At 33.0% G+C, this 21191-nt stretch overlaps 2 protein-coding genes across 2 annotated transcripts in view; both read left to right on the top strand.

Moving 5' to 3' along the window:
• The window catches only part of LOC131426622 (frequenin-1), a 139715-nt gene that overhangs the window by 101339 nt on the left and 17185 nt on the right, over positions 1-21191 (top strand). The window contains exons 3-5 of the mRNA XM_058589484.1: positions 11719-11743; positions 11919-11967; positions 14726-14815. Coding sequence (XP_058445467.1) covers positions 11719-11743; positions 11919-11967; positions 14726-14815 — 164 coding nt within the window. The remainder of the gene's footprint in view (positions 1-11718; positions 11744-11918; positions 11968-14725; positions 14816-21191) is intronic.
• Positions 15911-21162, top strand: LOC131426620 (uncharacterized). The gene has a single exon (XM_058589483.1). The coding sequence runs from the start codon at positions 18014-18016 to the stop codon at positions 18710-18712; it is 699 nt and encodes a 232-aa protein (XP_058445466.1). The 5' UTR covers positions 15911-18013; the 3' UTR covers positions 18713-21162.

The raw sequence follows: 21191 nt of genomic DNA, 5'->3' as shown, positions 1-21191 counted from the left end.
ACTTTTTTGACTTTTTTGACTTTTTTGACTTTTTTGACTTTTTTGACTTTTTTGACTTTTTTGACTTTTTTGACTTTTTTGACTTTTTTGACTTTTTTGACTTTTTTGACTTTTTTGACTTTTTTGACTTTTTTGACTTTTTTGACTTTTTAACTTTTTGATTTTTTGACTTTCTGACTTATTGACTTTTTGATTTTTTCACTTTTTGATTTTTTTACTTTTTGATTTTTTTACTTTCCGACTTTTTGACTATTTGACTTTTTGACTTTTTGACTTTTTGACTTTTTGACTTTTTGACTTTATGACTTTTTGACTTTTTGAATTTTTGACTTTTTTGACTTTATGACTTTTCGACTTTTCGACTTCGACTTTTCGACTTCGACTTTTCGACTTCGATTTTTCGATTTTTCGACTTTGCGACTTTTCGACTTTTTGACTTTTTGATTTTTTGACTTTTTGATTTTTTGACTTTTTGACTTTTGACTTCTTAACTTCTTAACTTCTTAACTTCTTAACTTCTTAACTTCTTAACTTCTTAACTTCTTAACTTCTTAACTTCTTAACTTCTTAACTTCTTAACTTCTTAACTTCTTAACTTCTTAACTTCTTAACTTCTTAACTTCTTAACTTCTTAACTTCTTAACTTCTTAACTTCTTAACTTCTTAACTTCTTAACTTCTTAACTTCTTAACTTCTTAACTTCTTAACTTCTTAACTTCTTAACTTCTTAACTTCTTAACTTCTTAACTTCCTAACTTCTTAACTTCTTAACTTCTTAACTTCTTAACTTCTTAACTTCTTAACTTCTTAACTTCTTAACTTCTTAACTTCTTAACTTCTTAACTTCTTAATTTCTTAACTTCTTAACTTCTTAACTTCTTAACTTCTTAACTTCTTAACTTCTTAACCTCTTAACTTCTTAGCTTCCTAACTTCCTAACTTCTTAACTTCTTAACTCCTTAACTTCTTAACTTCTTAACTTCTTAACTTCTTAACTTCTTAACTTCTTAACTTCTTAACTTCTTAACTTCTTAACTTCTTAACCTCTTAACTTCTTAGCTTCCTAACTTCCTAACTTCTTAACTTCTTAACTCCTTAACTTCTTAACTTCTTAACTTCTTAACTTCTTAACTTCTTAACTTCTTAACTTCTTAACTTCTTAACTTCTTAACTTCTTAACTTCTTAACTTCTTAAATTCTTAACTTCTTAACTTCTTAACTTCTTAACTTCTTAACTTCTTAACTTCTTAACTTCTTAACTTCTTAACTTCTTAACTTCTTAACTTCTTAACTTCTTAACTTCTTAACTTCTTAACTTCTTAACTTCTTAACTTCTTAACTTCTTAACTTCTTAAATTCTTAACTTCTTAACTTCTTAACTTCTTAACTTCTTAACTTCTTAACTTCTTAACTTCTTAACTTCTTAACTTCTTAACTTCTTAACTTCTTAACTTCTTAACTTCTTAACTTCTTAACTTCTTAACTTCTTAACTTCTTAACTTCTTAACTTCTTAACTTCTTAACTTCTTAACTTCTTAACTTCTTAACCTCTTAACTTCTTAGCTTCCTAACTTCCTAACTTCTTAACTTCTTAACTTCTTAACTTCTTAACTTCTTAACTTCTTAACTTCTTAACTTCTTAACTTCTTAACTTCTTAACTTCTTAACTTCTTAACTTCTTAACTTCTTAACTTCTTAACTTCTTAACTTCTTAACTTCTTAACTTCTTAACTTCTTAACTTCTTAACTTCTTAACTTCTTAACTTCTTAACTTCTTAACTTCTTAACTTCTTAACTTCATAACTTCTTAACTTCTTGACTTCTTAACTTCTTAACTTCTTAACTTCTTAACTTCTTAACTTCTTAACTTCTTAACTTCTTAACTTCTTAACTTCTTAACTTCTTAACTTCTTAACTTCCTAACTTCTTAACTTCTTAACTTCTTAACTTCTTAACTTCATAACTTCTTAACTTCTTAACTTCTTAACTTCTTAACTTCTTAACTTCTTAACTTCTTAACTTCTTAACTTCTTAACTTCTTAACTTCTTAACTTCTTAACTTCTTAACTTCTTAACTTCTTAACTTCTTAACTTCTTAACTTCTTAACTTCTTAACTTCTTAACTTCTTAACTTCTTAACTTCTTAACTTCTTAACTTCTTAACTTCTTAACTTCTTAACTTCTTAACTTCTTAACTTCTTAACTTCTTAACTTCTTAACTTCTTAACTTCTTAACTTCTTAACTTCATAACTTCTTAACTTCTTAACTTCTTAACTTCTTAACTTCTTAACTTCTTAACTTCTTAACTTCTTAAATTCTTAACTTCTTAACTTCTTAACTTCTTAACTTCTTAACTTCTTAACTTCTTAACTTCTTAACTTCTTAACTTCTTAACTTCTTAACTTCTTAAATTCTTAACTTCTTAACTTCTTAACTTCTTAACTTCTTAACTTCTTAACTTCTTAACTTCTTAACTTCTTAACTTCTTAACTTCTTAACTTCTTAACTTCTTAACTTCTTAACTTCTTAACTTCTTAACTTCTTAACTTCTTAACTTCTTAACTTCTTAACTTCTTAACTTCTTAACTTCTTAACTTCTTAACTTCTTAACTTCTTAACTTCTTAACTTCTTAACTTCTTAACTTCTTAACTTCTTAACCTCTTAACCTCTTAACTTCTTAGCTTCCTAACTTCCTAACTTCTTAACTTCTTAACTTCTTAACTTCTTAACTTCTTAACTTCTCAACTTCTTAACTTCTTAACTTCTTAACTTCTTAACTTCTTAACTTCTTAACTTCTTAACTTCTTAACTTCTTAACTTCTTAACTTCTTAACTTCTTAACTTCTTAACTTCTTAACTTCTTAACTTCTTAACTTCTTAACTTCTTAACTTCTTAACTTCTTAACTTCTTAACTTCATAACTTCTTAACTTCTTAACTTCTTAACTTCTTAACTTCTTAACTTCTTAACTTCTTAACTTCTTAACTTCTTAACTTCTTAACTTCTTAACTTCTTAACTTCTTAACTTCTTAACTTCTTAACTTCTTAACTTCTTAACTTCTTAACTTCTTAACTTCTTAACTTCTTAACTTCTTAACTTCTTAACTTCTTAACTTCTTAACTTCATAACTTCTTAACTTCTTAACTTCTTAACTTCTTAACTTCTTAACTTCTTAACTTCTTAACTTCTTAACTTCTTAACTTCTTAACTTCTTAACTTCTTAACTTCTTAACTTCTTAACCTCTTAACTTCTTAGCTTCCTAACTTCCTAACTTCTTAACTTCCTAACTTCTTAACTTCTTAACTCCTTAACTTCTTAACTTCTTAACTTCTTAACTTCTTAACTTCTTAACTTCTTAACTTCTTAACTTCTTAACTTCTTAACTTCTTAACTTCTTAACTTCTTAACTTCTTAACTTCTTAACTTCTTAACTTCTTAACTTCTTAACTTCTTAACTTCTTAACTTCTTAACTTCTTAACTTCTTAACTTCTTAACTTCTTAACTTCTTAACTTCTTAACTTCTTAACTTCTTAACTTCTTAACTTCTTAACTTCTTAACTTCTTAACTTCTTAACTTCTTAACTTCTTAACTTCTTAACTTCTTAGCTTCCTAACTTCCTAACTTCTTAACTTCTTAACTTCTTAACTTCTTAACTTCTTAACTTCTCAACTTCTTAACTTCTTAACTTCTTAACTTCTTAACTTCTTAACTTCTTAACTTCTTAACTTCTTAACTTCTTAACTTCTTAACTTCTTAACTTCTTAACTTCTTAACTTCTTAACTTCTTAACTTCTTAACTTCTTAACTTCTTAACTTCTTAACTTCATAACTTCTTAACTTCTTAACTTCTTAACTTCTTAACTTCTTAACTTCTTAACTTCTTAACTTCTTAACTTCTTAACTTCTTAACTTCTTAACTTCTTAACTTCTTAACTTCTTAACTTCTTAACTTCTTAACTTCTTAACTTCTTAACTTCTTAACTTCTTAACTTCTTAACTTCTTAACTTCTTAACTTCTTAACTTCTTAACTTCTTAACTTCTTAACTTCTTAACTTCATAACTTCTTAACTTCTTAACTTCTTAACTTCTTAACTTCTTAACTTCTTAACTTCTTAACTTCTTAACTTCTTAACTTCTTAACTTCTTAACTTCTTAACTTCTTAACTTCTTAACTTCTTAACTTCTTAACTTCTTAACTTCTTAACTTCTTAACCTCTTAACTTCTTAGCTTCCTAACTTCCTAACTTCTTAACTTCCTAACTTCTTAACTTCTTAACTCCTTAACTTCTTAACTTCTTAACTTCTTAACTTCTTAACTTCTTAACTTCTTAACTTCTTAACTTCTTAACTTCTTAACTTCTTAACTTCTTAACTTCTTAACTTCTTAACTTCTTAACTTCTTAACTTCTTAACTTCTTAACTTCTTAACTTCTTAACTTCTTAACTTCTTAACTTCTTAACTTCTTAACTTCATAACTTCTTAACTTCTTAACTTCTTAACTTCTTAACTTCTTAACTTCTTAACTTCTTAACTTCTTAACTTCTTAACTTCTTAACTTCTTAACTTCTTAACTTCTTAACTTCTTAACTTCTTAACTTCTTAACTTTTTAACTTCTTAACTTCTTAACTTCTTAACTTCTTAACTTCTTAACCTCTTAACTTCTTAGCTTCCTAACTTCCTAACTTCTTAACTTCTTAACTCCTTAACTTCTTAACTTCTTAACTTCTTAACTTCTTAACTTCTTAACTTCTTAACTTCTTAACTTCTTAACTTCTTAACTTCTTAACTTCTTAACTTCTTAAATTCTTAACTTCTTAACTTCTTAACTTCTTAACTTCTTAACTTCTTAACTTCTTAACTTCTTAACTTCTTAACTTCCTAACTTCTTAACTTCTTAACTTCTTAACTTCTTAACTTCTTAACTTCTTAACTTCTTAACTTCTTAACTTCTTAACTTCTTAACTTCTTAACTTCTTAACTTCTTAACTTCTTAACTTCTTAACTTCTTAACTTCTTAACTTCTTAACTTCTTAACTTCTTAACTTCTTAACTTCTTAACTTCTTAACTTCTTAACTTCTTAACTTCTTAACTTCTTAACCTCTTAACTTCTTAGCTTCCTAACTTCCTAACTTCTTAACTTCTTAACTCCTTAACTTCTTAACTTCTTAACTTCTTAACTTCTTAACTTCTTAACTTCTTAACTTCTTAACTTCTTAACTTCTTAACTTCTTAAATTCTTAACTTCTTAACTTCTTAACTTCTTAACTTCTTAACTTCTTAACTTCTTAACTTCTTAACTTCTTAACTTCTTAACTTCTTAACTTCTTAACTTCTTAACTTCTTAACTTCTTAACTTCTTAACTTCTTAACTTCTCAACTTCTTAACCTCTTAACTTCTTAACTTCTTATTGACTTTCCGACTTATTGACGTTTTGATTTTTTGACTTTCCGACTTTTTGACGTTTTGACTTTTTGACTTTTAGACTTTTGGACTTTTTGACTTTTGATTTTTGACTTTTGACTATATGAAACAAGGTAATTTTTCGAAAATTTCAAGTCTTACTTTTATTTTTGGTCGATTGAAACTATCAAACACAAAAATCCAACTTTTTCATATTTTCATATTATTTTAGGAAATTATAAACTTAAATTATAACTTCTTAACTTCTTAACTTCCTAAATTCTTAACTTCTTAACTTCTTAACTTCTTAACTTCTTAACTTCTTAACTTCTTAACTTCTTAACTTCTTAACTTCTTAACTTCTTAACTTCTTAACTTCTTAACTTCTTAACTTCTTAACTTCTTAACTTCTTAACTTCTTAACTTCTTAACTTCTTAACTTCTTAACTTCTTAACTTCTTAACTTCTTAACTTCTTAACTTCTTAACTTCTTAACTTCTTAACTTCTTAACTTCTTAACTTCTTAACTTCTTAACTTCTTAACTTCTTAACTTCTTAACTTCTTAACTTCTTAACTTCTTAACTTCTTAACTTCTTAACTTCTCAACTTCTTAACCTCTTAACTTCTTAACTTCTTATTGACTTTCCGACTTATTGACGTTTTGATTTTTTGACTTTCCGACTTTTTGACGTTTTGACTTTTTGACTTTTAGACTTTTGGACTTTTTGACTTTTGATTTTTGACTTTTGACTATATGAAACAAGGTAATTTTTCGAAAATTTCAAGTCTTACTTTTATTTTTGGTCGATTGAAACTATCAAACACAAAAATCCAACTTTTTCATATTTTCATATTATTTTAGGAAATTATAAACTTAAATTATAACTTCTTAACTTCTTAACTTCCTAAATTCTTAACTTCTTAACTTCTTAACTTCTTAACTTCTTAACTTCTTAACTTCTTAACTTCTTAACTTCTTAACTTCTTAACTTCTTAACTTCTTAACTTCTTAACTTCTTAACTTCTTAACTTCTTAACTTCTTAACTTCTTAACTTCTTAACTTCTTAACTTCTTAACTTCTTAACTTCTTAACTTCTTAACTTCTTAACTTCTTAACTTCTTAACTTCTTAACTTCTTAACTTCTTAACTTCTTAACTTCTTAACTTCTTAACTTCTTAACTTCTTAACTTCTTAACTTCTTAACTTCTTAACTTCTTAACTTCTTAACTTCATAACTTCTTAACTTCTTAACTTCTTAACTTCTTAACTTCTTAACTTCTTAACTTCTTAACTTCTTAACTTCTTAACTTCTTAACTTCTTAACTTCTTAACTTCTTAACTTCTTAACTTCTTAACTTCTTAACTTCTTAACTTCTTAACTTCTTAACTTCTTAACTTCTTAACTTCATAACTTCTTAACTTCTTAACTTCTTAACTTCTTAACTTCTTAACTTCTTAACTTCTTAACTTCTTAACTTCTTAACTTCTTAACTTCTTAACTTCTTAACTTCTTAACTTCTTAACTTCTTAACTTCTTAACTTCTTAACTTCTTAACTTCTTAACTTCTTAACTTCTTAACTTCTTAACTTCTTAACTTCTTAACCTCTTAACTTCTTAGCTTCCTAACTTCCTAACTTCTTAACTTCCTAACTTCTTAACTTCTTAACTTCTTAACTCCTTAACTTCTTAACTTCTTAACTTCTTAACTTCTTAACTTCTTAACTTCTTAACTTCTTAACTTCTTAACTTCTTAACTTCTTAACTTCTTAACTTCTTAACTTCTTAACTTCTTAACTTCTTAACTTCTTAACTTCTTAACTTCTTAACTTCTTAACTTCTTAACTTCTTAACTTCTTAACTTCTTAACTTCTTAACTTCTTAACTTCTTAACTTCTTAACTTCTTAACTTCTTAACTTCTTAACTTCTTAACTTCTTAACTTCTTAACTTCTTAACTTCTTAACTTCTTAACTTCTTAACTTCTTAACTTCTTAACTTCTTAACTTCTTAACTTCTTAACTTCTTAACTTCTTAACTTCTTAACTTCTTAACTTCTTAACTTCTTAACTTCTTAACTTCTTAACTTCTTAACTTCTTAACTTCTTAACTTCTTAACTTCATAACTTCTTAACTTCTTAACTTCTTAACTTCTTAACTTCTTAACTTCTTAACTTCTTAACTTCTTAACTTCTTAACTTCTTAACTTCTTAACTTCTTAACTTCTTAACTTCTTAACTTCTTAACTTCTTAACTTCTTAACTTCTTAACTTCTTAACTTCTTAACTTCTTAACTTCTTAACTTCTTAACTTCTTAACTTCTTAACTTCTTAACTTCTTAACTTCTTAACTTCTTAACTTCTTAACCTCTTAACTTCTTAGCTTCCTAACTTCCTAACTTCTTAACTTCTTAACTCCTTAACTTCTTAACTTCTTAACTTCTTAACTTCTTAACTTCTTAACTTCTTAACTTCTTAACTTCTTAACTTCTTAACTTCTTAACTTCTTAACTTCTTAACTTCTTAAATTCTTAACTTCTTAACTTCTTAACTTCTTAACGTCTTAACTTCTTAACTTCTTAACTTCTTAACTTCTTAACTTCTTAACTTCTTAACTTCTTAACTTCTTAACTTCTTAACTTCTTAACTTCTTAACTTCTTAACTTCTTAACTTCTTAACTTCTTAACTTCTTAACTTCTTAACTTCTTAACTTCTTAACTTCTTAACTTCTTAACTTCTTAACTTCTTAACTTCTTAACTTCTTAACTTCTTAACTTCTTAACTTCTTAACTTCTTAACCTCTTAACTTCTTAGCTTCCTAACTTCCTAACTTCTTAACTTCTTAACTTCTTAACTTCTTAACTTCTTAACTTCTTAACTTCTTAACTTCTTAACTTCTTAACTTCTTAACTTCTTAACTTCTTAACTTCTTAACTTCTTAACTTCTTAACTTCTTAAATTCTTAACTTCTTAACTTCTTAACTTCTTAACTTCTTAACTTCTTAACTTCTTAACTTCTTAACTTCTTAACTTCTTAACTTCTTAACTTCTTAACTTCTTAACTTCTTAACTTCTTAACTTCTTAACTTCTTAACTTCTTAACTTCTTAACTTCTTAACTTCTTAACTTCTTAACTTCTTAACTTCTTAACCTCTTAACTTCTTAGCTTCCTAACTTCCTAACTTCTTAACTTCTTAACTCCTTAACTTCTTAACTTCTTAACTTCTTAACTTCTTAACTTCTTAACTCCTTAACTTCTTAACTTCTTAACTTCTTAACTTCTTAACTTCTTAACTTCTTAACTTCTTAACTTCTTAACTTCTTAACTTCTTAACTTCTTAACTTCTTAACTTCTTAACTTCTTAAATTCTTAACTTCTTAACTTCTTAACTTCTTAACGTCTTAACTTCTTAACTTCTTAACTTCTTAACTTCTTAACTTCTTAACTTCTTAACTTCTTAACTTCTTAACTTCTTAACTTCTTAACTTCTTAACTTCTTAACTTCTTAACTTCTTAACTTCTTAACTTCTTAACTTCTTAACTTCTTAACTTCTTAACTTCTTAACTTCTTAACTTCTTAACTTCTTAACTTCTTAACTTCTTAACTTCTTAACTTCTTAACTTCTTAACCTCTTAACTTCTTAGCTTCCTAACTTCCTAACTTCTTAACTTCTTAACTCCTTAACTTCTTAACTTCTTAACTTCTTAACTTCTTAACTTCTTAACTTCTTAACTTCTTAACTTCTTAACTTCTTAACTTCTTAACTTCTTAAATTCTTAACTTCTTAACTTCTTAACTTCTTAACTTCTTAACTTCTTAACTTCTTAACTTCTTAACTTCTTAACTTCTTAACTTCTTAACTTCTTAACTTCTTAACTTCTTAACTTCTTAACTTCTTAACTTCTTAACTTCTTAACTTCTTAACTTCTTAACTTCTTAACCTCTTAACTTCTTAACTTCCTATTGACTTTCCGACTTATTGACGTTTTGATTTTTTGACTTTCCGACTTTTTGACGTTTTGACTTTTTGACTTTTAGACTTTTGGACTTTTTGACTTTTGATTTTTGACTTTTGACTATATGAAACAAGGTAATTTTTCGAAAATTTCAAGTCTTACTTTTATTTTTGGTCGATTGAAACTATCAAACACAAAAATCCAACTTTTTCATATTTTCATATTATTTTAGGAAATTATAAACATTTTTACAGAACATATAGCATGTGATTCGAAATTTTTAAAATTCACTGTAGCTATCATCGAAAGATCGAAGTGCGTTCCAAACAGAAAATTTTGAGTACTTCCTGGAATCGAAAACCGAATTCCAGTAAACCCGAAAAAAGATTATTTGATCATCGACTATCAAAATCAAAAAAATTTGCATACCCGTTTAACTGATGTAAAATTGACATTTTTACACTAATAACTCAGTATCTCAGGAATCGGAAGTCAGATCTGATTAAAAAATGGGAATTTTTTATAAGATCTTAACACCTTTCCTTTGAATTTTAGATGAAGTGAATCGGTTCAGCCATGCACGGAAAAAATGAGGAACATTATTTTCATTTCGTTACGTATATCATCGTATAGCTCCGGAACCAGAAGTCGGATATCGAAGTGAAATTTAGAAACCTTGTATGGGAACATAGGACTCATTGGTGTGTTTGTAGGCCATATCTGAGAAAATTGAGTGAGATTATTTGTCACACACATTTTCTGAAGAAGAAGTTATGTTCATCCAGCAATTATTGCTGTAAGAAGTTTAAATCAATATAAATCCCATGTTTCTAATACATATGTCATATTCGAACGATTGTGTTGCCAAAAAAAGAACCGTGCTAAAATCGTAACTAGACAAAGTGTCATGAAAAACGGATACACTGCACAGTGGTCCGAAACAGGAAATTAGCGAGACAAAAATATTTTCGCTATATAATATTTTTTTTTGTAGTTGGTGTCTTCACAAAAGTTGCTTGTTTGCAACTGGCGCATCTTTTGATGTAATAAATCCCCCGGGGGGTATCCAAGTTTGGATTTAAATCTGAATTCGAACTTTCTTAGTTGAATTTAAAAATTATTGCACTTCACAACAAAGTTGTAGGACATATTATTTTGAGCAACTTTGCTGAAGAATTTACCTTCCTATCTCTTTATTTGATCGAGTTACATAAATTTTTCGGAGTAAAGTAGGGTGGCTCTCAAAAAATCACTTTTTTTGTTCTAACTTTTTTGTGAACAGTTTTACGAGAAAATCGTCTTCCAAAGCTTTGTCGAGCTAATTTTCGCGCACAATTTTGCTCAACAAAGCTTCTCAATTTGAGCTACCATTCAAAAGTTATGATTGTTTTTCTGTCAAAATCTAGTCAATCTTCTAGTGTAAATATTCAACAGATGCCACATCGATAAAGACTCATACAGTTTCTGAAAGGTCATAAAATAAGGAAAGTTTGAAGAGAAATCTGTGAGGGTGTTATTTTTTTCAACTCATGTAAATTAGTGTTCAAATTGTCTTACAAAAACTCGAAAAACGCCAAAACGTAGCAACATACTATCTTCAGCAAAACGATGTTTCTGATTGGTGTCTCATACACATTTATTTTCGAAAAATGCTAAATAAAAAAACTATAGCCGAAAATAGATTTTTCTTTGGCGACGAAAAGGCGATTGATTTAAGGTCCATTATTACAATTTTCGCAACGTAAATATTCAAAACGAAACATGAGAGAACAGTGGATGGTAGTTTTTAATATATATGGTCTAAATTATCTTAATTATCGAAAACTAAACATTTTACCTGTCTCCTTCTTTTATTGTTTGACAATTTCCCAATCGAACCTGCAGTTAGCTGAAATCCTGGCTAGGTGACGTCATTAGAATGTCCAACAGAACCATTCTAATGCCGTTTTTGCTTGATGCCAAACCTAACCCAGTTTCTACTTTAACTGCTGTCAATATGTTCGTTTGAAGCCAGTTTCGAACCTGGTTTCAACGTTATTGAACTGAAAATCGAGTCAGTTTCGAACCTGGTTTTTATATCAGGTTTGCTCACTGCGAGCCAAACACAATTTCGTGAAAAGTGTTTGTTTCAAATGTCGAAAATGCACTCCAATTTACTACAAAAAAGAAACGTAAACAAATTTCTCTTTTCTGAAACTTTGACAACAGCGAGTAACAGTTTTTGCGTCCAACGCGCAAGCCTACTGCGATTATTTTTCTTGAACACCGATTCATTGCCTAAACGTGCTTTTTCTTCTGACGCTGTTCTGACACCAACTAACTGCCAAACGTTTTCTCTATTTTTTCCAGTCACAGAAAAAGAGATTCGACAATGGTGAGTAGTAGTCACACCTGAAAGTATTCTTACCGCACAGCCCTGAAGCCTTTTTTTTGCTCATTTTATCTATACGTTCAATCATCGAATTCGATTAAAGTTTTTTTCTTCTCTTCCCTTTCTTCGCTGTCTGCCGATTTTCTTACCGAACGTACCTACAAATCACCACCCACAGGCACAAAGGATTCCTGAAAGACTGTCCCAACGGACTGCTGACGGAGCAGGTAAGCTGGATTAATTTCCAAATCGATTTATTTCCATGAGATTTTGTTTCTCACTCCCACCATTTTCAGAGTCGGTTCCTAGCAAACCCCCCTACCCTTCCTTTATCCAACCCAAGGCGCTTTACAAACGGACTAAGCGCCGAAAGTGATGACCCGGTGGAGCTTTCACGAGGATAAAATATTAATGAAGGTTGATAAAATTCACTTTCCCTACCCTCGTGAACAAACAGCTGTGCTGATGTCATCGGTTTTAAATGACCACCGTGGACTGTTATTCACTGGCCCTAGTATCAATCACCGGCTACCGGCAGAAGGTTCATTTATCTTGCCCACCAGATTATCGGCAGTTGCCATCGGTAGGAGTAGTCGTCCGGAATTGTCGTAGAGGAAACCTACTGACAGCCATTATCTGATTAATTAAGCTTGTTTATATGCAATCACCAGAAACTTACTGGAAATTACCTTCAAGTAAATGGAACCCACCATTGAATAACTTTGCGGATACAGACACAGACTGGTTTTGTTCAGTTCCAAAAGTTGTACTGTTTCGGAGAAATTTAGAATAGAAGAATAGAATTTTTCACCTTGCTCGATTTCTCTACTGCGGAGAAAACTTTCGCTTTTCGACTTTCCCGGCCCTGTTCCACTGACGATGTCGTCTGGCCTTGGGAGAAAGTTTGTATCCACTGTAATAAACACGATATACATCACAGATGGATGGTACGATGAATGATGACCTGATGGTGGCGCAAACACCATCATCGAAATTGAGTTCCGATAAAAATCGCACACTGTGGTGCAATTTCATGCTACTTGGCTAACAGACAACCTGACGGGACAGTAAATGAACCGTGTGACTGGACCAGAGACCACATCAAACCTTGAGATTGACGGCAGGTTAAAGACGAAATCCAATAACTAGATGAAATTCAATGAAAAACCTGTTTCCTTGGTGATACGATAAAATCTTGTTACAGTCAGACAACAATCGGGGGGTAATTGATTCACTGTTCGCACCCTCGTCCAAGTCTTCAACGCTTCTCTGGTTTGCTCTAAAAATCAACAATCAAAATGTCATATATTTCGAATGTGGAAATGATGCGAATGAAATTACTGCTCTGAATGTGATTGAAAAATTAATCGATTTACGATTATTGCAACTGTTCCCAATCAATGCAAAGAGTTCATTATTATTTATCGTTTTAATTCAGCATCAATCCAATTAAACCCAGTTGATGAATAATTAAGCCACGGTATGCGTTCTAGACCATAAGAAAGGTACCGAATACAATAAGCCCTAGTCCCGGCGGCGACAATCGTGTGATAAATGGCTTTCAACGAGCCCCCGCAATCCCATCTTTTTTTCCTTCCTCGTAACAGCTATCGGTCATAAAATCCAACAATAACCCTTCATCTGAATGATGGGGGAATAATAATTTATTTATGTTCTGTCCTCCGGATTGCATAAGAGTCACCATCACCCGATTTCCTTTCTTCATTCCCCTTACCAACTCAGAAAAATTATCTTCCGCGATTGTAAACAGTTCTTTGGATGGGAGAAGTCAAACAAGAGCTCACTGCTTTGTTGCAGCAACGTCACTTGTACGGCTTATGCATCAGTACAAGCCGCGGATTGCTCGTTTCATTTGTGAGCGATTATCAAACGACCGCGGAAACAAACGCTTTGACAACATTTCACCACCAGCTTTCGTGTGTACCATTCTTCTATTGTTAATTTGAGGGAATTTATCCTTATCCACGTTCGTTTCTATTTGTACACGAGAAGGAATGCAGATTTATGGTTCTCCTTCTACTGTTCCGCCGGGGGAATTGTTAATGCCATGGCCTCGCTATGGTTTATCAACCCTAGTCGGAGAAATCCGCGAATCCCACAGAATTTCTTTCGAATAAAGGATTTGTGTATATTGCGCCAATGTACCGAGTTCTTGTTGACTCTCGATTTCGAAACAGTCTCAGTAGGCGAGCTGTCAAGCTTATTTTACGCTACTGGGTTTTCAATTATTTCATAGCTGCCTTCGATAATGTTTTCCAACGTTTCCACAACATCTTCTTTTGTGGTTATAATTTTTTTGATTTGCGCATTTCTGGTTGGTGAAAATTCATGCTTTTTAGTTTTTCTCCGCTTCCAGTCATGCGTTGCACGGTTTTCCATTCGAGACCGTCACCATCTGTAGTCAACAAGGGTAATAAGTGCGAACGTTGAATGATGTTAAATTATAGTGTTCATTACGGCATTCATCATTACAACTCTGCCTGTTTAACAAACATTACACGAAGAACAACGTTCCAGCGTTCTTTATTTAATTTTGTAACACGAGCTGCATTCTGACATTCTGTAATTAAAACAATTGTAGTTTCTTTCGTCCAAGGGTCCGAGAAGAAATAAAACGACGGTCCTCCACTAAGGCATGATTCAGCGAAAGACAGTTAAAAATCCACAGAGGAAATGTTACCCACTTCTTATAAATGGCGGACGGGAGAAGATGAATGCATTATGGCTTGCTCATTAGCAATAATGGAAAGTGTATTTATGCTGATGACTGATGCGTGCATCATTCATAACTGTCTTTTTCCATACAGTCCTGCTAACACGGTCTCACGGTGGTTTTATAATTAAAACTTTTATCATCTTTCCTGTTCTTTTTTTTGTTAAATATTAAAGTGAGAATAAGTATAAAAAAAATTAAATGCAGAACAGTTAGTTCATACCATTTTTATCGTTTTACTTTTCCAACAGGGTTTCATCAAAATCTACAAACAGTTCTTCCCGCAAGGTGATCCGAGCAAGTTTGCCTCGCTGGTGTTCCGAGTGTTCGACGAGAACAATGTAAGTAAATCAAGTATTAGTATTTCAGTTATAATTTAATCTCATCTCAATCTCATCTCAATTTCATCTCAATCTCATTTCAATCTCATCTCAATCTCATCTCAATCTCATTTCAATCTCATCTCAATCTCATCTCAATCTCATCTCAATCTCATCTCAATCTCATCTCAATCTCATCTCAATCTCATCTCAATCTCATCTCAATCTCATCTCAATCTCATCTCAATCTCATCTCAATCTCATCTCAATCTCATCTCAATCTCATCTCAATCTCATCTCAATCTCATCTCAATCTCATCTCAATCTCATCTCAATCTCATCTCAATCTCATCTCAATCTCATCTCAATCTCATCTCAATCTCATCTCAATCTCATCTCAATCTCATCTCAATCTCATCTCAATCTCATCTCAATCTCATCTCAATCTCATCTCAATCTCATCTCAATCTCATCTCAATCTCATCTCAATCTCATCTCAATCTCATCTCAATCTCATCTCAATCTCATCTCAATCTCATCTCAATCTCATCTCAATCTCATCTCAATCTCATCTCAATCTCATCTCAATCTCATCTCAATCTCATCTCAATCTCATCTCAATCTCATCTCAATCTCATCTCAATTTCATCTCAATCTCATCTCAATCTCATCTCAATCTCATCTCAATCTCATCTCAATCTCATCTCAATCTCATCTCAATCTCATCTCAATCTTATCTCAATCTCATCTCAATCTCATCTCAATCTCATCTCAATCTCATCTCAATCTCATCTCAATCTCATCTCAATCTCATCTCAATCTCATCTCAATCTCATCTCAATCTCATCTCAATCTCATCTCAATCTCATCTCAATCTCATCTCAATCTCATCTCAATCTCATCTCAATCTCATCTCAATCTCATCTCAATCTCATCTCAATCTCATCTCAATCTCATCTCAATCTCATCTCAATCTCATCTCAATCTCATCTCAATCTCATCTCAATCTCATCTCAATCTCATCTCAATCTCATCTCAATCTCATCTCAATCTCATCTCAATCTCATCTCAATCTCATCTCAATCTCATCTCAATCTCATCTCAATCTCATCTCAATCTCATCTCAATCTCATCTCAATCTCATCTCAATCTCATCTCAATCTCATCTCAATCTCAATCTCAATCTCAATCTCATCTCAATCTCATCTTAATCTCATCTTATTCTCATCTCAATTCTCTGTCAGTCGGTGAAGATAATTTCTAATTATTGAATTAATATATCTCAGAAGTAAGTGAGCAATTTGACTTGTGCTTGTAGTTCCCTCAATTTCCGCTGTGTCTGTGTAGTTAAGAACCTTGTTGAGTCGATTTTATTTCTCTCCTTCTCTCCAAACACTACCAGGAGTTTCAGTTGATTCAGTTGATCAAAAACAACAATCTGTTGATGATTTGGAGCAATCTTAGGTCATGTTTATAAGTAGTAAATCAAATTTCTTTTTAGTCGATATGTGTCAAAGGATGAAACATGGATCCATCATTCCACTTCCGAATCCAAATCATCAGTCAGCGAGGAAGCTTATGGCTTCAGTATTTTGGGATACATTTTCATCGATTATCTTGAGAAAGAAAAAACAATCAACAAGTGAATATAACACAGCGTTGTTAAATTGTTTGAATGCAAACCTCGAAGAAAAAAGACCTCACAGAAGAAAAAAACCACTGGTTCATCAAGACGATTCACAAGTCGATGCCTTCGAACTAGAAGACCAAAATTGGAGAAATTCAACAGCGCTGAAAAAAACAACGTTTAAAACTCTAGTTTAAAGTCACAATGAATGAAGAGAAATAAAACCTTTTTTAATCTACCTAGTGGTGTAATGATGCCTTTCTCATATTACATCACTAGAAGATTCTGTCAAGATTTTTTAGCAAACTTGAATAAAATCAAAAACTTTCTTTGGTATAAACTACCGTCATTTTCAATTCGCAAACAGTTATGCCAAGTTAATATAGATTTAAATGTGGCAACCCTGCACGCTATACAAAATTGAACAAAGCACGCTGTGTGCTAGGCGGTGGTGTTTTCTTCTTCCAAACCAGCACGTCCGATGTGTACCGATTTTGCATCATTCTCACCCTTATTCTGAATAATGAGGTATTGATTTTTCGATCGAATGTAATTCGATCGAATCCTAGCTACCTTTGATTTTGCTAGCGTTATTAGGAATACAAATGAAATACGATTGTAAAATCGATACGACGTTATTCAGAATAAGGGCGTCTGTATGACAGTTCGAAAGTTTTTATGCTGATTGCCCTATAATTTCGGAACCGGAGGTCGGATCTGGGTGAAATTGCACAGTATTTTTTAAGACACTGAAACCTTTAATTTGAATTATGATTTGTGGAAATCGGTTTACCCGTGGCTGAGAAATCGAAGTGAGGTCCGTTTTTGGAGCTTTCCTTGACTATTACCAGTGCGTTCGGAAGCGGAAACCGGGCACTAGTAATCCCAAAGAAGATTTATATATCCACCAACTAACAAGGTCTGTCAGTCAGATGAATTTACCATTAAATTTTATAAAAATGTTCACCTCGTGTCGCCATCGCTGGTGGAAAAATTGGAAATTTTTATTAATCGCACTGTAATACCAGAATCGGAAGTCGGATTGTAGATTTTTTAAAGATTTTTAGGACCGTTCATTTGTATTTTAGTTTGTACAAATTAGTTGAGAAATTTCCGAGAAAATTGAGTGCGCGTTTTCTCATAAATTTGCGCATTTTCTCATAGATTTGCCTTGTAATTCCAAAACCGGAAGTCGGATCGGGATAAAATTCAATAGCGATCTATAGGCCTCGGTTCAAAAGTCGGTCGGCACAGTGACTGTATAATCTTACTATATGAGAAAGGCAAAAATACAAATTCAAACCTCTCATAATTGGTTAATCTCGGTTCCATCGAGTGTTTAAAATTTGAAACAGATCAAGCACTTCAAAACACGCTTCTTTCCTATTATTCGAACAAGGATGTCCAGTGTTTCAAGCCGTGACCCAAAACGTTCCAAAAAAGTTTCAATCGAAAAACTTGTGTCAATCGTAGCAAGCGCGTATTTTTTGTTTTGTTTCTGTAAACAGTTCGCAAACCATAAAAACAAACTTTCCATTTAAAAAGTGCACCCAAACAGCGGTAGCAGCAGCAGCAGCATCGTCGACGACAAAATGTTTCACCGCATTCAGAAATTGCTTCTGCTGGGTGAATACCGCTGGGTAAGTTGCGGTGCGGAACAGATGCTGATTGAAGGGCCCTTCGTGCAGGTTGATCGTTGCGGTTACGGCATCCGTGCGGTTGAGTTGGGTCTCACGGAAGATTGTCTGTTTGTAGCAGCCGATGATTTCATCGTAAACACACGTATTGAACCGAGCCGGAAGGCAGATTCGGATCCAGAATTGGACTGCCTTGAAATGCTCTGCATTTTACCGTTGCGATTTGTCAAATTAAAGATACTGCGTTGCCCAAGTGAAAAACGAGAACTGCTACGCGTAACTCTGGTGACGGGACGATGTTTGCTTTTCGAATTTAGTGGTGGCATGCTGCGACCATTTCTCGTTAACCTGTGGCGAGATCGTATTAGGGAATTCAAAAATAGTCGCCAATCAAGACGAATTGAAAACAAGGTTACGGAATCGAACGACACCATTCAACTGCCGGAAAATCTACGCCTGTTTTTGGAGTGTAGTTCCAGTTCGAGGGCAACAACGGATGTGGAATCATGCGTGTACAAGTGGGAACGACGTCACAAAACGCGAGAAAAGCGACGGTTTGCCGCAAAATTGGCAACATCGTTGTCGATACTGTACAACAGCAGTGCAGAAACGGGCCTAGATGAAGAAATGCGAACTGACAGCAGCGACAAATAAATCGTACAATTAGTGTAATTGAATATTGTTTTCTTATGGCGTTTTCGTTTTTAATTTGCACTACACCGGTGCAGTGCTACACTGAGGCATGCATAAACGAACAAAACTGACGAAAACATAAACAGTAACCATTGACTACAATAAACGATTCCATTGCACAGAGCTACACCAAACTTTTGATGAGTGCTACACCAGTGGTATCGGTGCAGAAAAAGTGTAGCACTGGTGTAGTGCAATTGGCAAAAACGAACGGTTTAGGTGCAGCTTTCGCTACACCGGTGTAGTGCAATTTAAAAACGAAAACGACATTAGTTCGTGTTCGTGTCACTTCCCGTCTCGTGCTGACGTTCTGTGTGTGCAACAGTCTGTCTGTGATGTATCGCGCGCCTCATGCGATCCAAGCTGACAGCTTGTTGCGCTTCAAATATCCGAGGGGGTTTGTTTCCAAAGCTACGAGAACTAACTTTTGCCATTTACTCGCTGTTTTTTATTGCATGTGTACTACGACGACGCCCTCAGGGTGCCAGGTTATGTTGAACGATCTAATTTTATTATCATCGACAACATGCAAGAATTATGGGCTCCCCCTTTTCCGCGTGCAACTTTTAGTTGTTTTGCAATTTCAAACAAGTTTGAATCCGTCAGTGAGGGGGTGGGTGTTAACAGAAGCAGAGGATAATTCTGGAGGAAGAACGAAAAACCGGTATGCTGGTATTGTTTGTTCCGGAGTTGTAGTTGCCGAGAAACTTACAAATTACTGAATAATACAACTGGCTTTGATCAGTGGAGGAAATTTACTGTTTGAATAACAGAAAGTTTTCAGTGGCTCTGAGTAACAGAGCGCTAGTTTTTTTTTGTTGTGTTTCGTTTCCAAAATGTGGGTGCATAGCAGTTCTAATTTATCTGCTAGTGTTATTTAGCAGTTCAACTTTAACTTCGTACGGTAATATACCTACACTTTTCGATTTAATTTTGAAAAAAAACTTAACAAAGTGAACAATTTTAATCACTTTCTTCGCTGAAACGAAAATGACACGAGAAAACTAGAGTTCGAAGGGCTTTCGGAGAGAAACTTTTCCTGCAAAATCTCAACTACCCCTCTCCGAATCAGAAAAGTTATCCAATTAAACACCCACCGCCTTGTCGATGAATTTCGCATCGCATGCAACATGATCCAAATTGCCAGTTTACGAGTTTGACATTTGCTCAAGCCCCGAAACTAGTAACTTCCGTGGGAAAGTAAACTGTAGTGTAGTAAGCACTGTAAAAAAAAATGCAGCTAAACTCATTCTGACATGTGCTCCTGCTTCAAGTATTCGGGCGGACGTTCCGGACCCTCCCTCCAATCCCGACATTCCACAAGAACCACAGCTCATATTTCCGAGCATGGCATGTTCACATTCCAATTGAAATATAAATATGTACGTGTATAGCGTTTTGCTCGTCATTCATTTTTTTGTTGCTTGCTCCTTCGAATCGCTTGTTGCTCCAACACGCGATTAGAAGCTCTGCATGGACCTGTCCGGAACAGCGGGTATCCTAGAATTGATTATCATTCTGCGTGAATCTTATTTTTAAATGAAAATCGTAGGCGTTGTGGATTTCGCAAAACACTTGGCATACAAATTCTTGAAATGGTGAAATCGATCGCATACAGCAATTACCGTCGACCTACTTATCAACCGTGACCTCAGCTGGAGCCAAATTACCGTGTGACTTCCGGAAATTTATGGTGCTGGATAGCTACGCCCGTCCTTGCCTCTGTGTAGCAACCAGAGTCCCGATTTTGTTCCAAGGAACTAACGTGGGACGAGACCGCCATTGCTAACACACGACTTCCCATTTTGTGCTCATTATGCAAATAAGATTTTATGGCTGGTGTCGTCACCGAAAATCAAGACCATAAAATGAAAATGACTGTTGATAAGAAGGCAAAAGTTTTCCGCTCTCACCTTGCCCGTGCCACCGTGCGTGGGTGCGGTCGGCAAATGTTTGTTCCGACGTATAGGCGCTAGCGTCGCACTGTCTATTCACATCGGTAATTATGATCCAAAACAAAGTGTTTTATTGCTCCAGAGCCCCAAACTGCGATGTACTATTTTGTCCCCGTTGGGAAAAGTCTTTCCCTATTCCGATTGCGTATATTTAGCAAGAAGATAAACAATCTAAGCGTGCTGAGAGTTTTGTGTCGCCTTTTTTGTTTTGCAGCCGCTCCAGGCTAATCGTGTCGAAGCTTGCTTCGATTCTGGTCAACTGTTACCATTAATATAAAAAGTTTAGTGATCCGAATTTTGCGCGGGAAATACCAGCTCGGTACAGTTCTCCCCCCCAACATGTGTTGGTTGTTATTTACGAAATTAGTCATTAACGATCTTCGGTGTCGGTATCAACGCTATATCGAATCTCGGGGAACCAGAAACAATCTTTGTTTTGGACAATGTTTTCCATTAACCTTTGCTTATTGTTCTCTTTTCTTGCT

Source organism: Malaya genurostris, chromosome 1, assembly GCF_030247185.1.
Source record: "Malaya genurostris strain Urasoe2022 chromosome 1, Malgen_1.1, whole genome shotgun sequence".
Classification (NCBI taxonomy): domain Eukaryota; kingdom Metazoa; phylum Arthropoda; class Insecta; order Diptera; family Culicidae; genus Malaya; species Malaya genurostris.
Note: the sequence above shows the minus strand (reverse complement) of the source record. Positions and strands in the feature narration are given on the sequence as shown.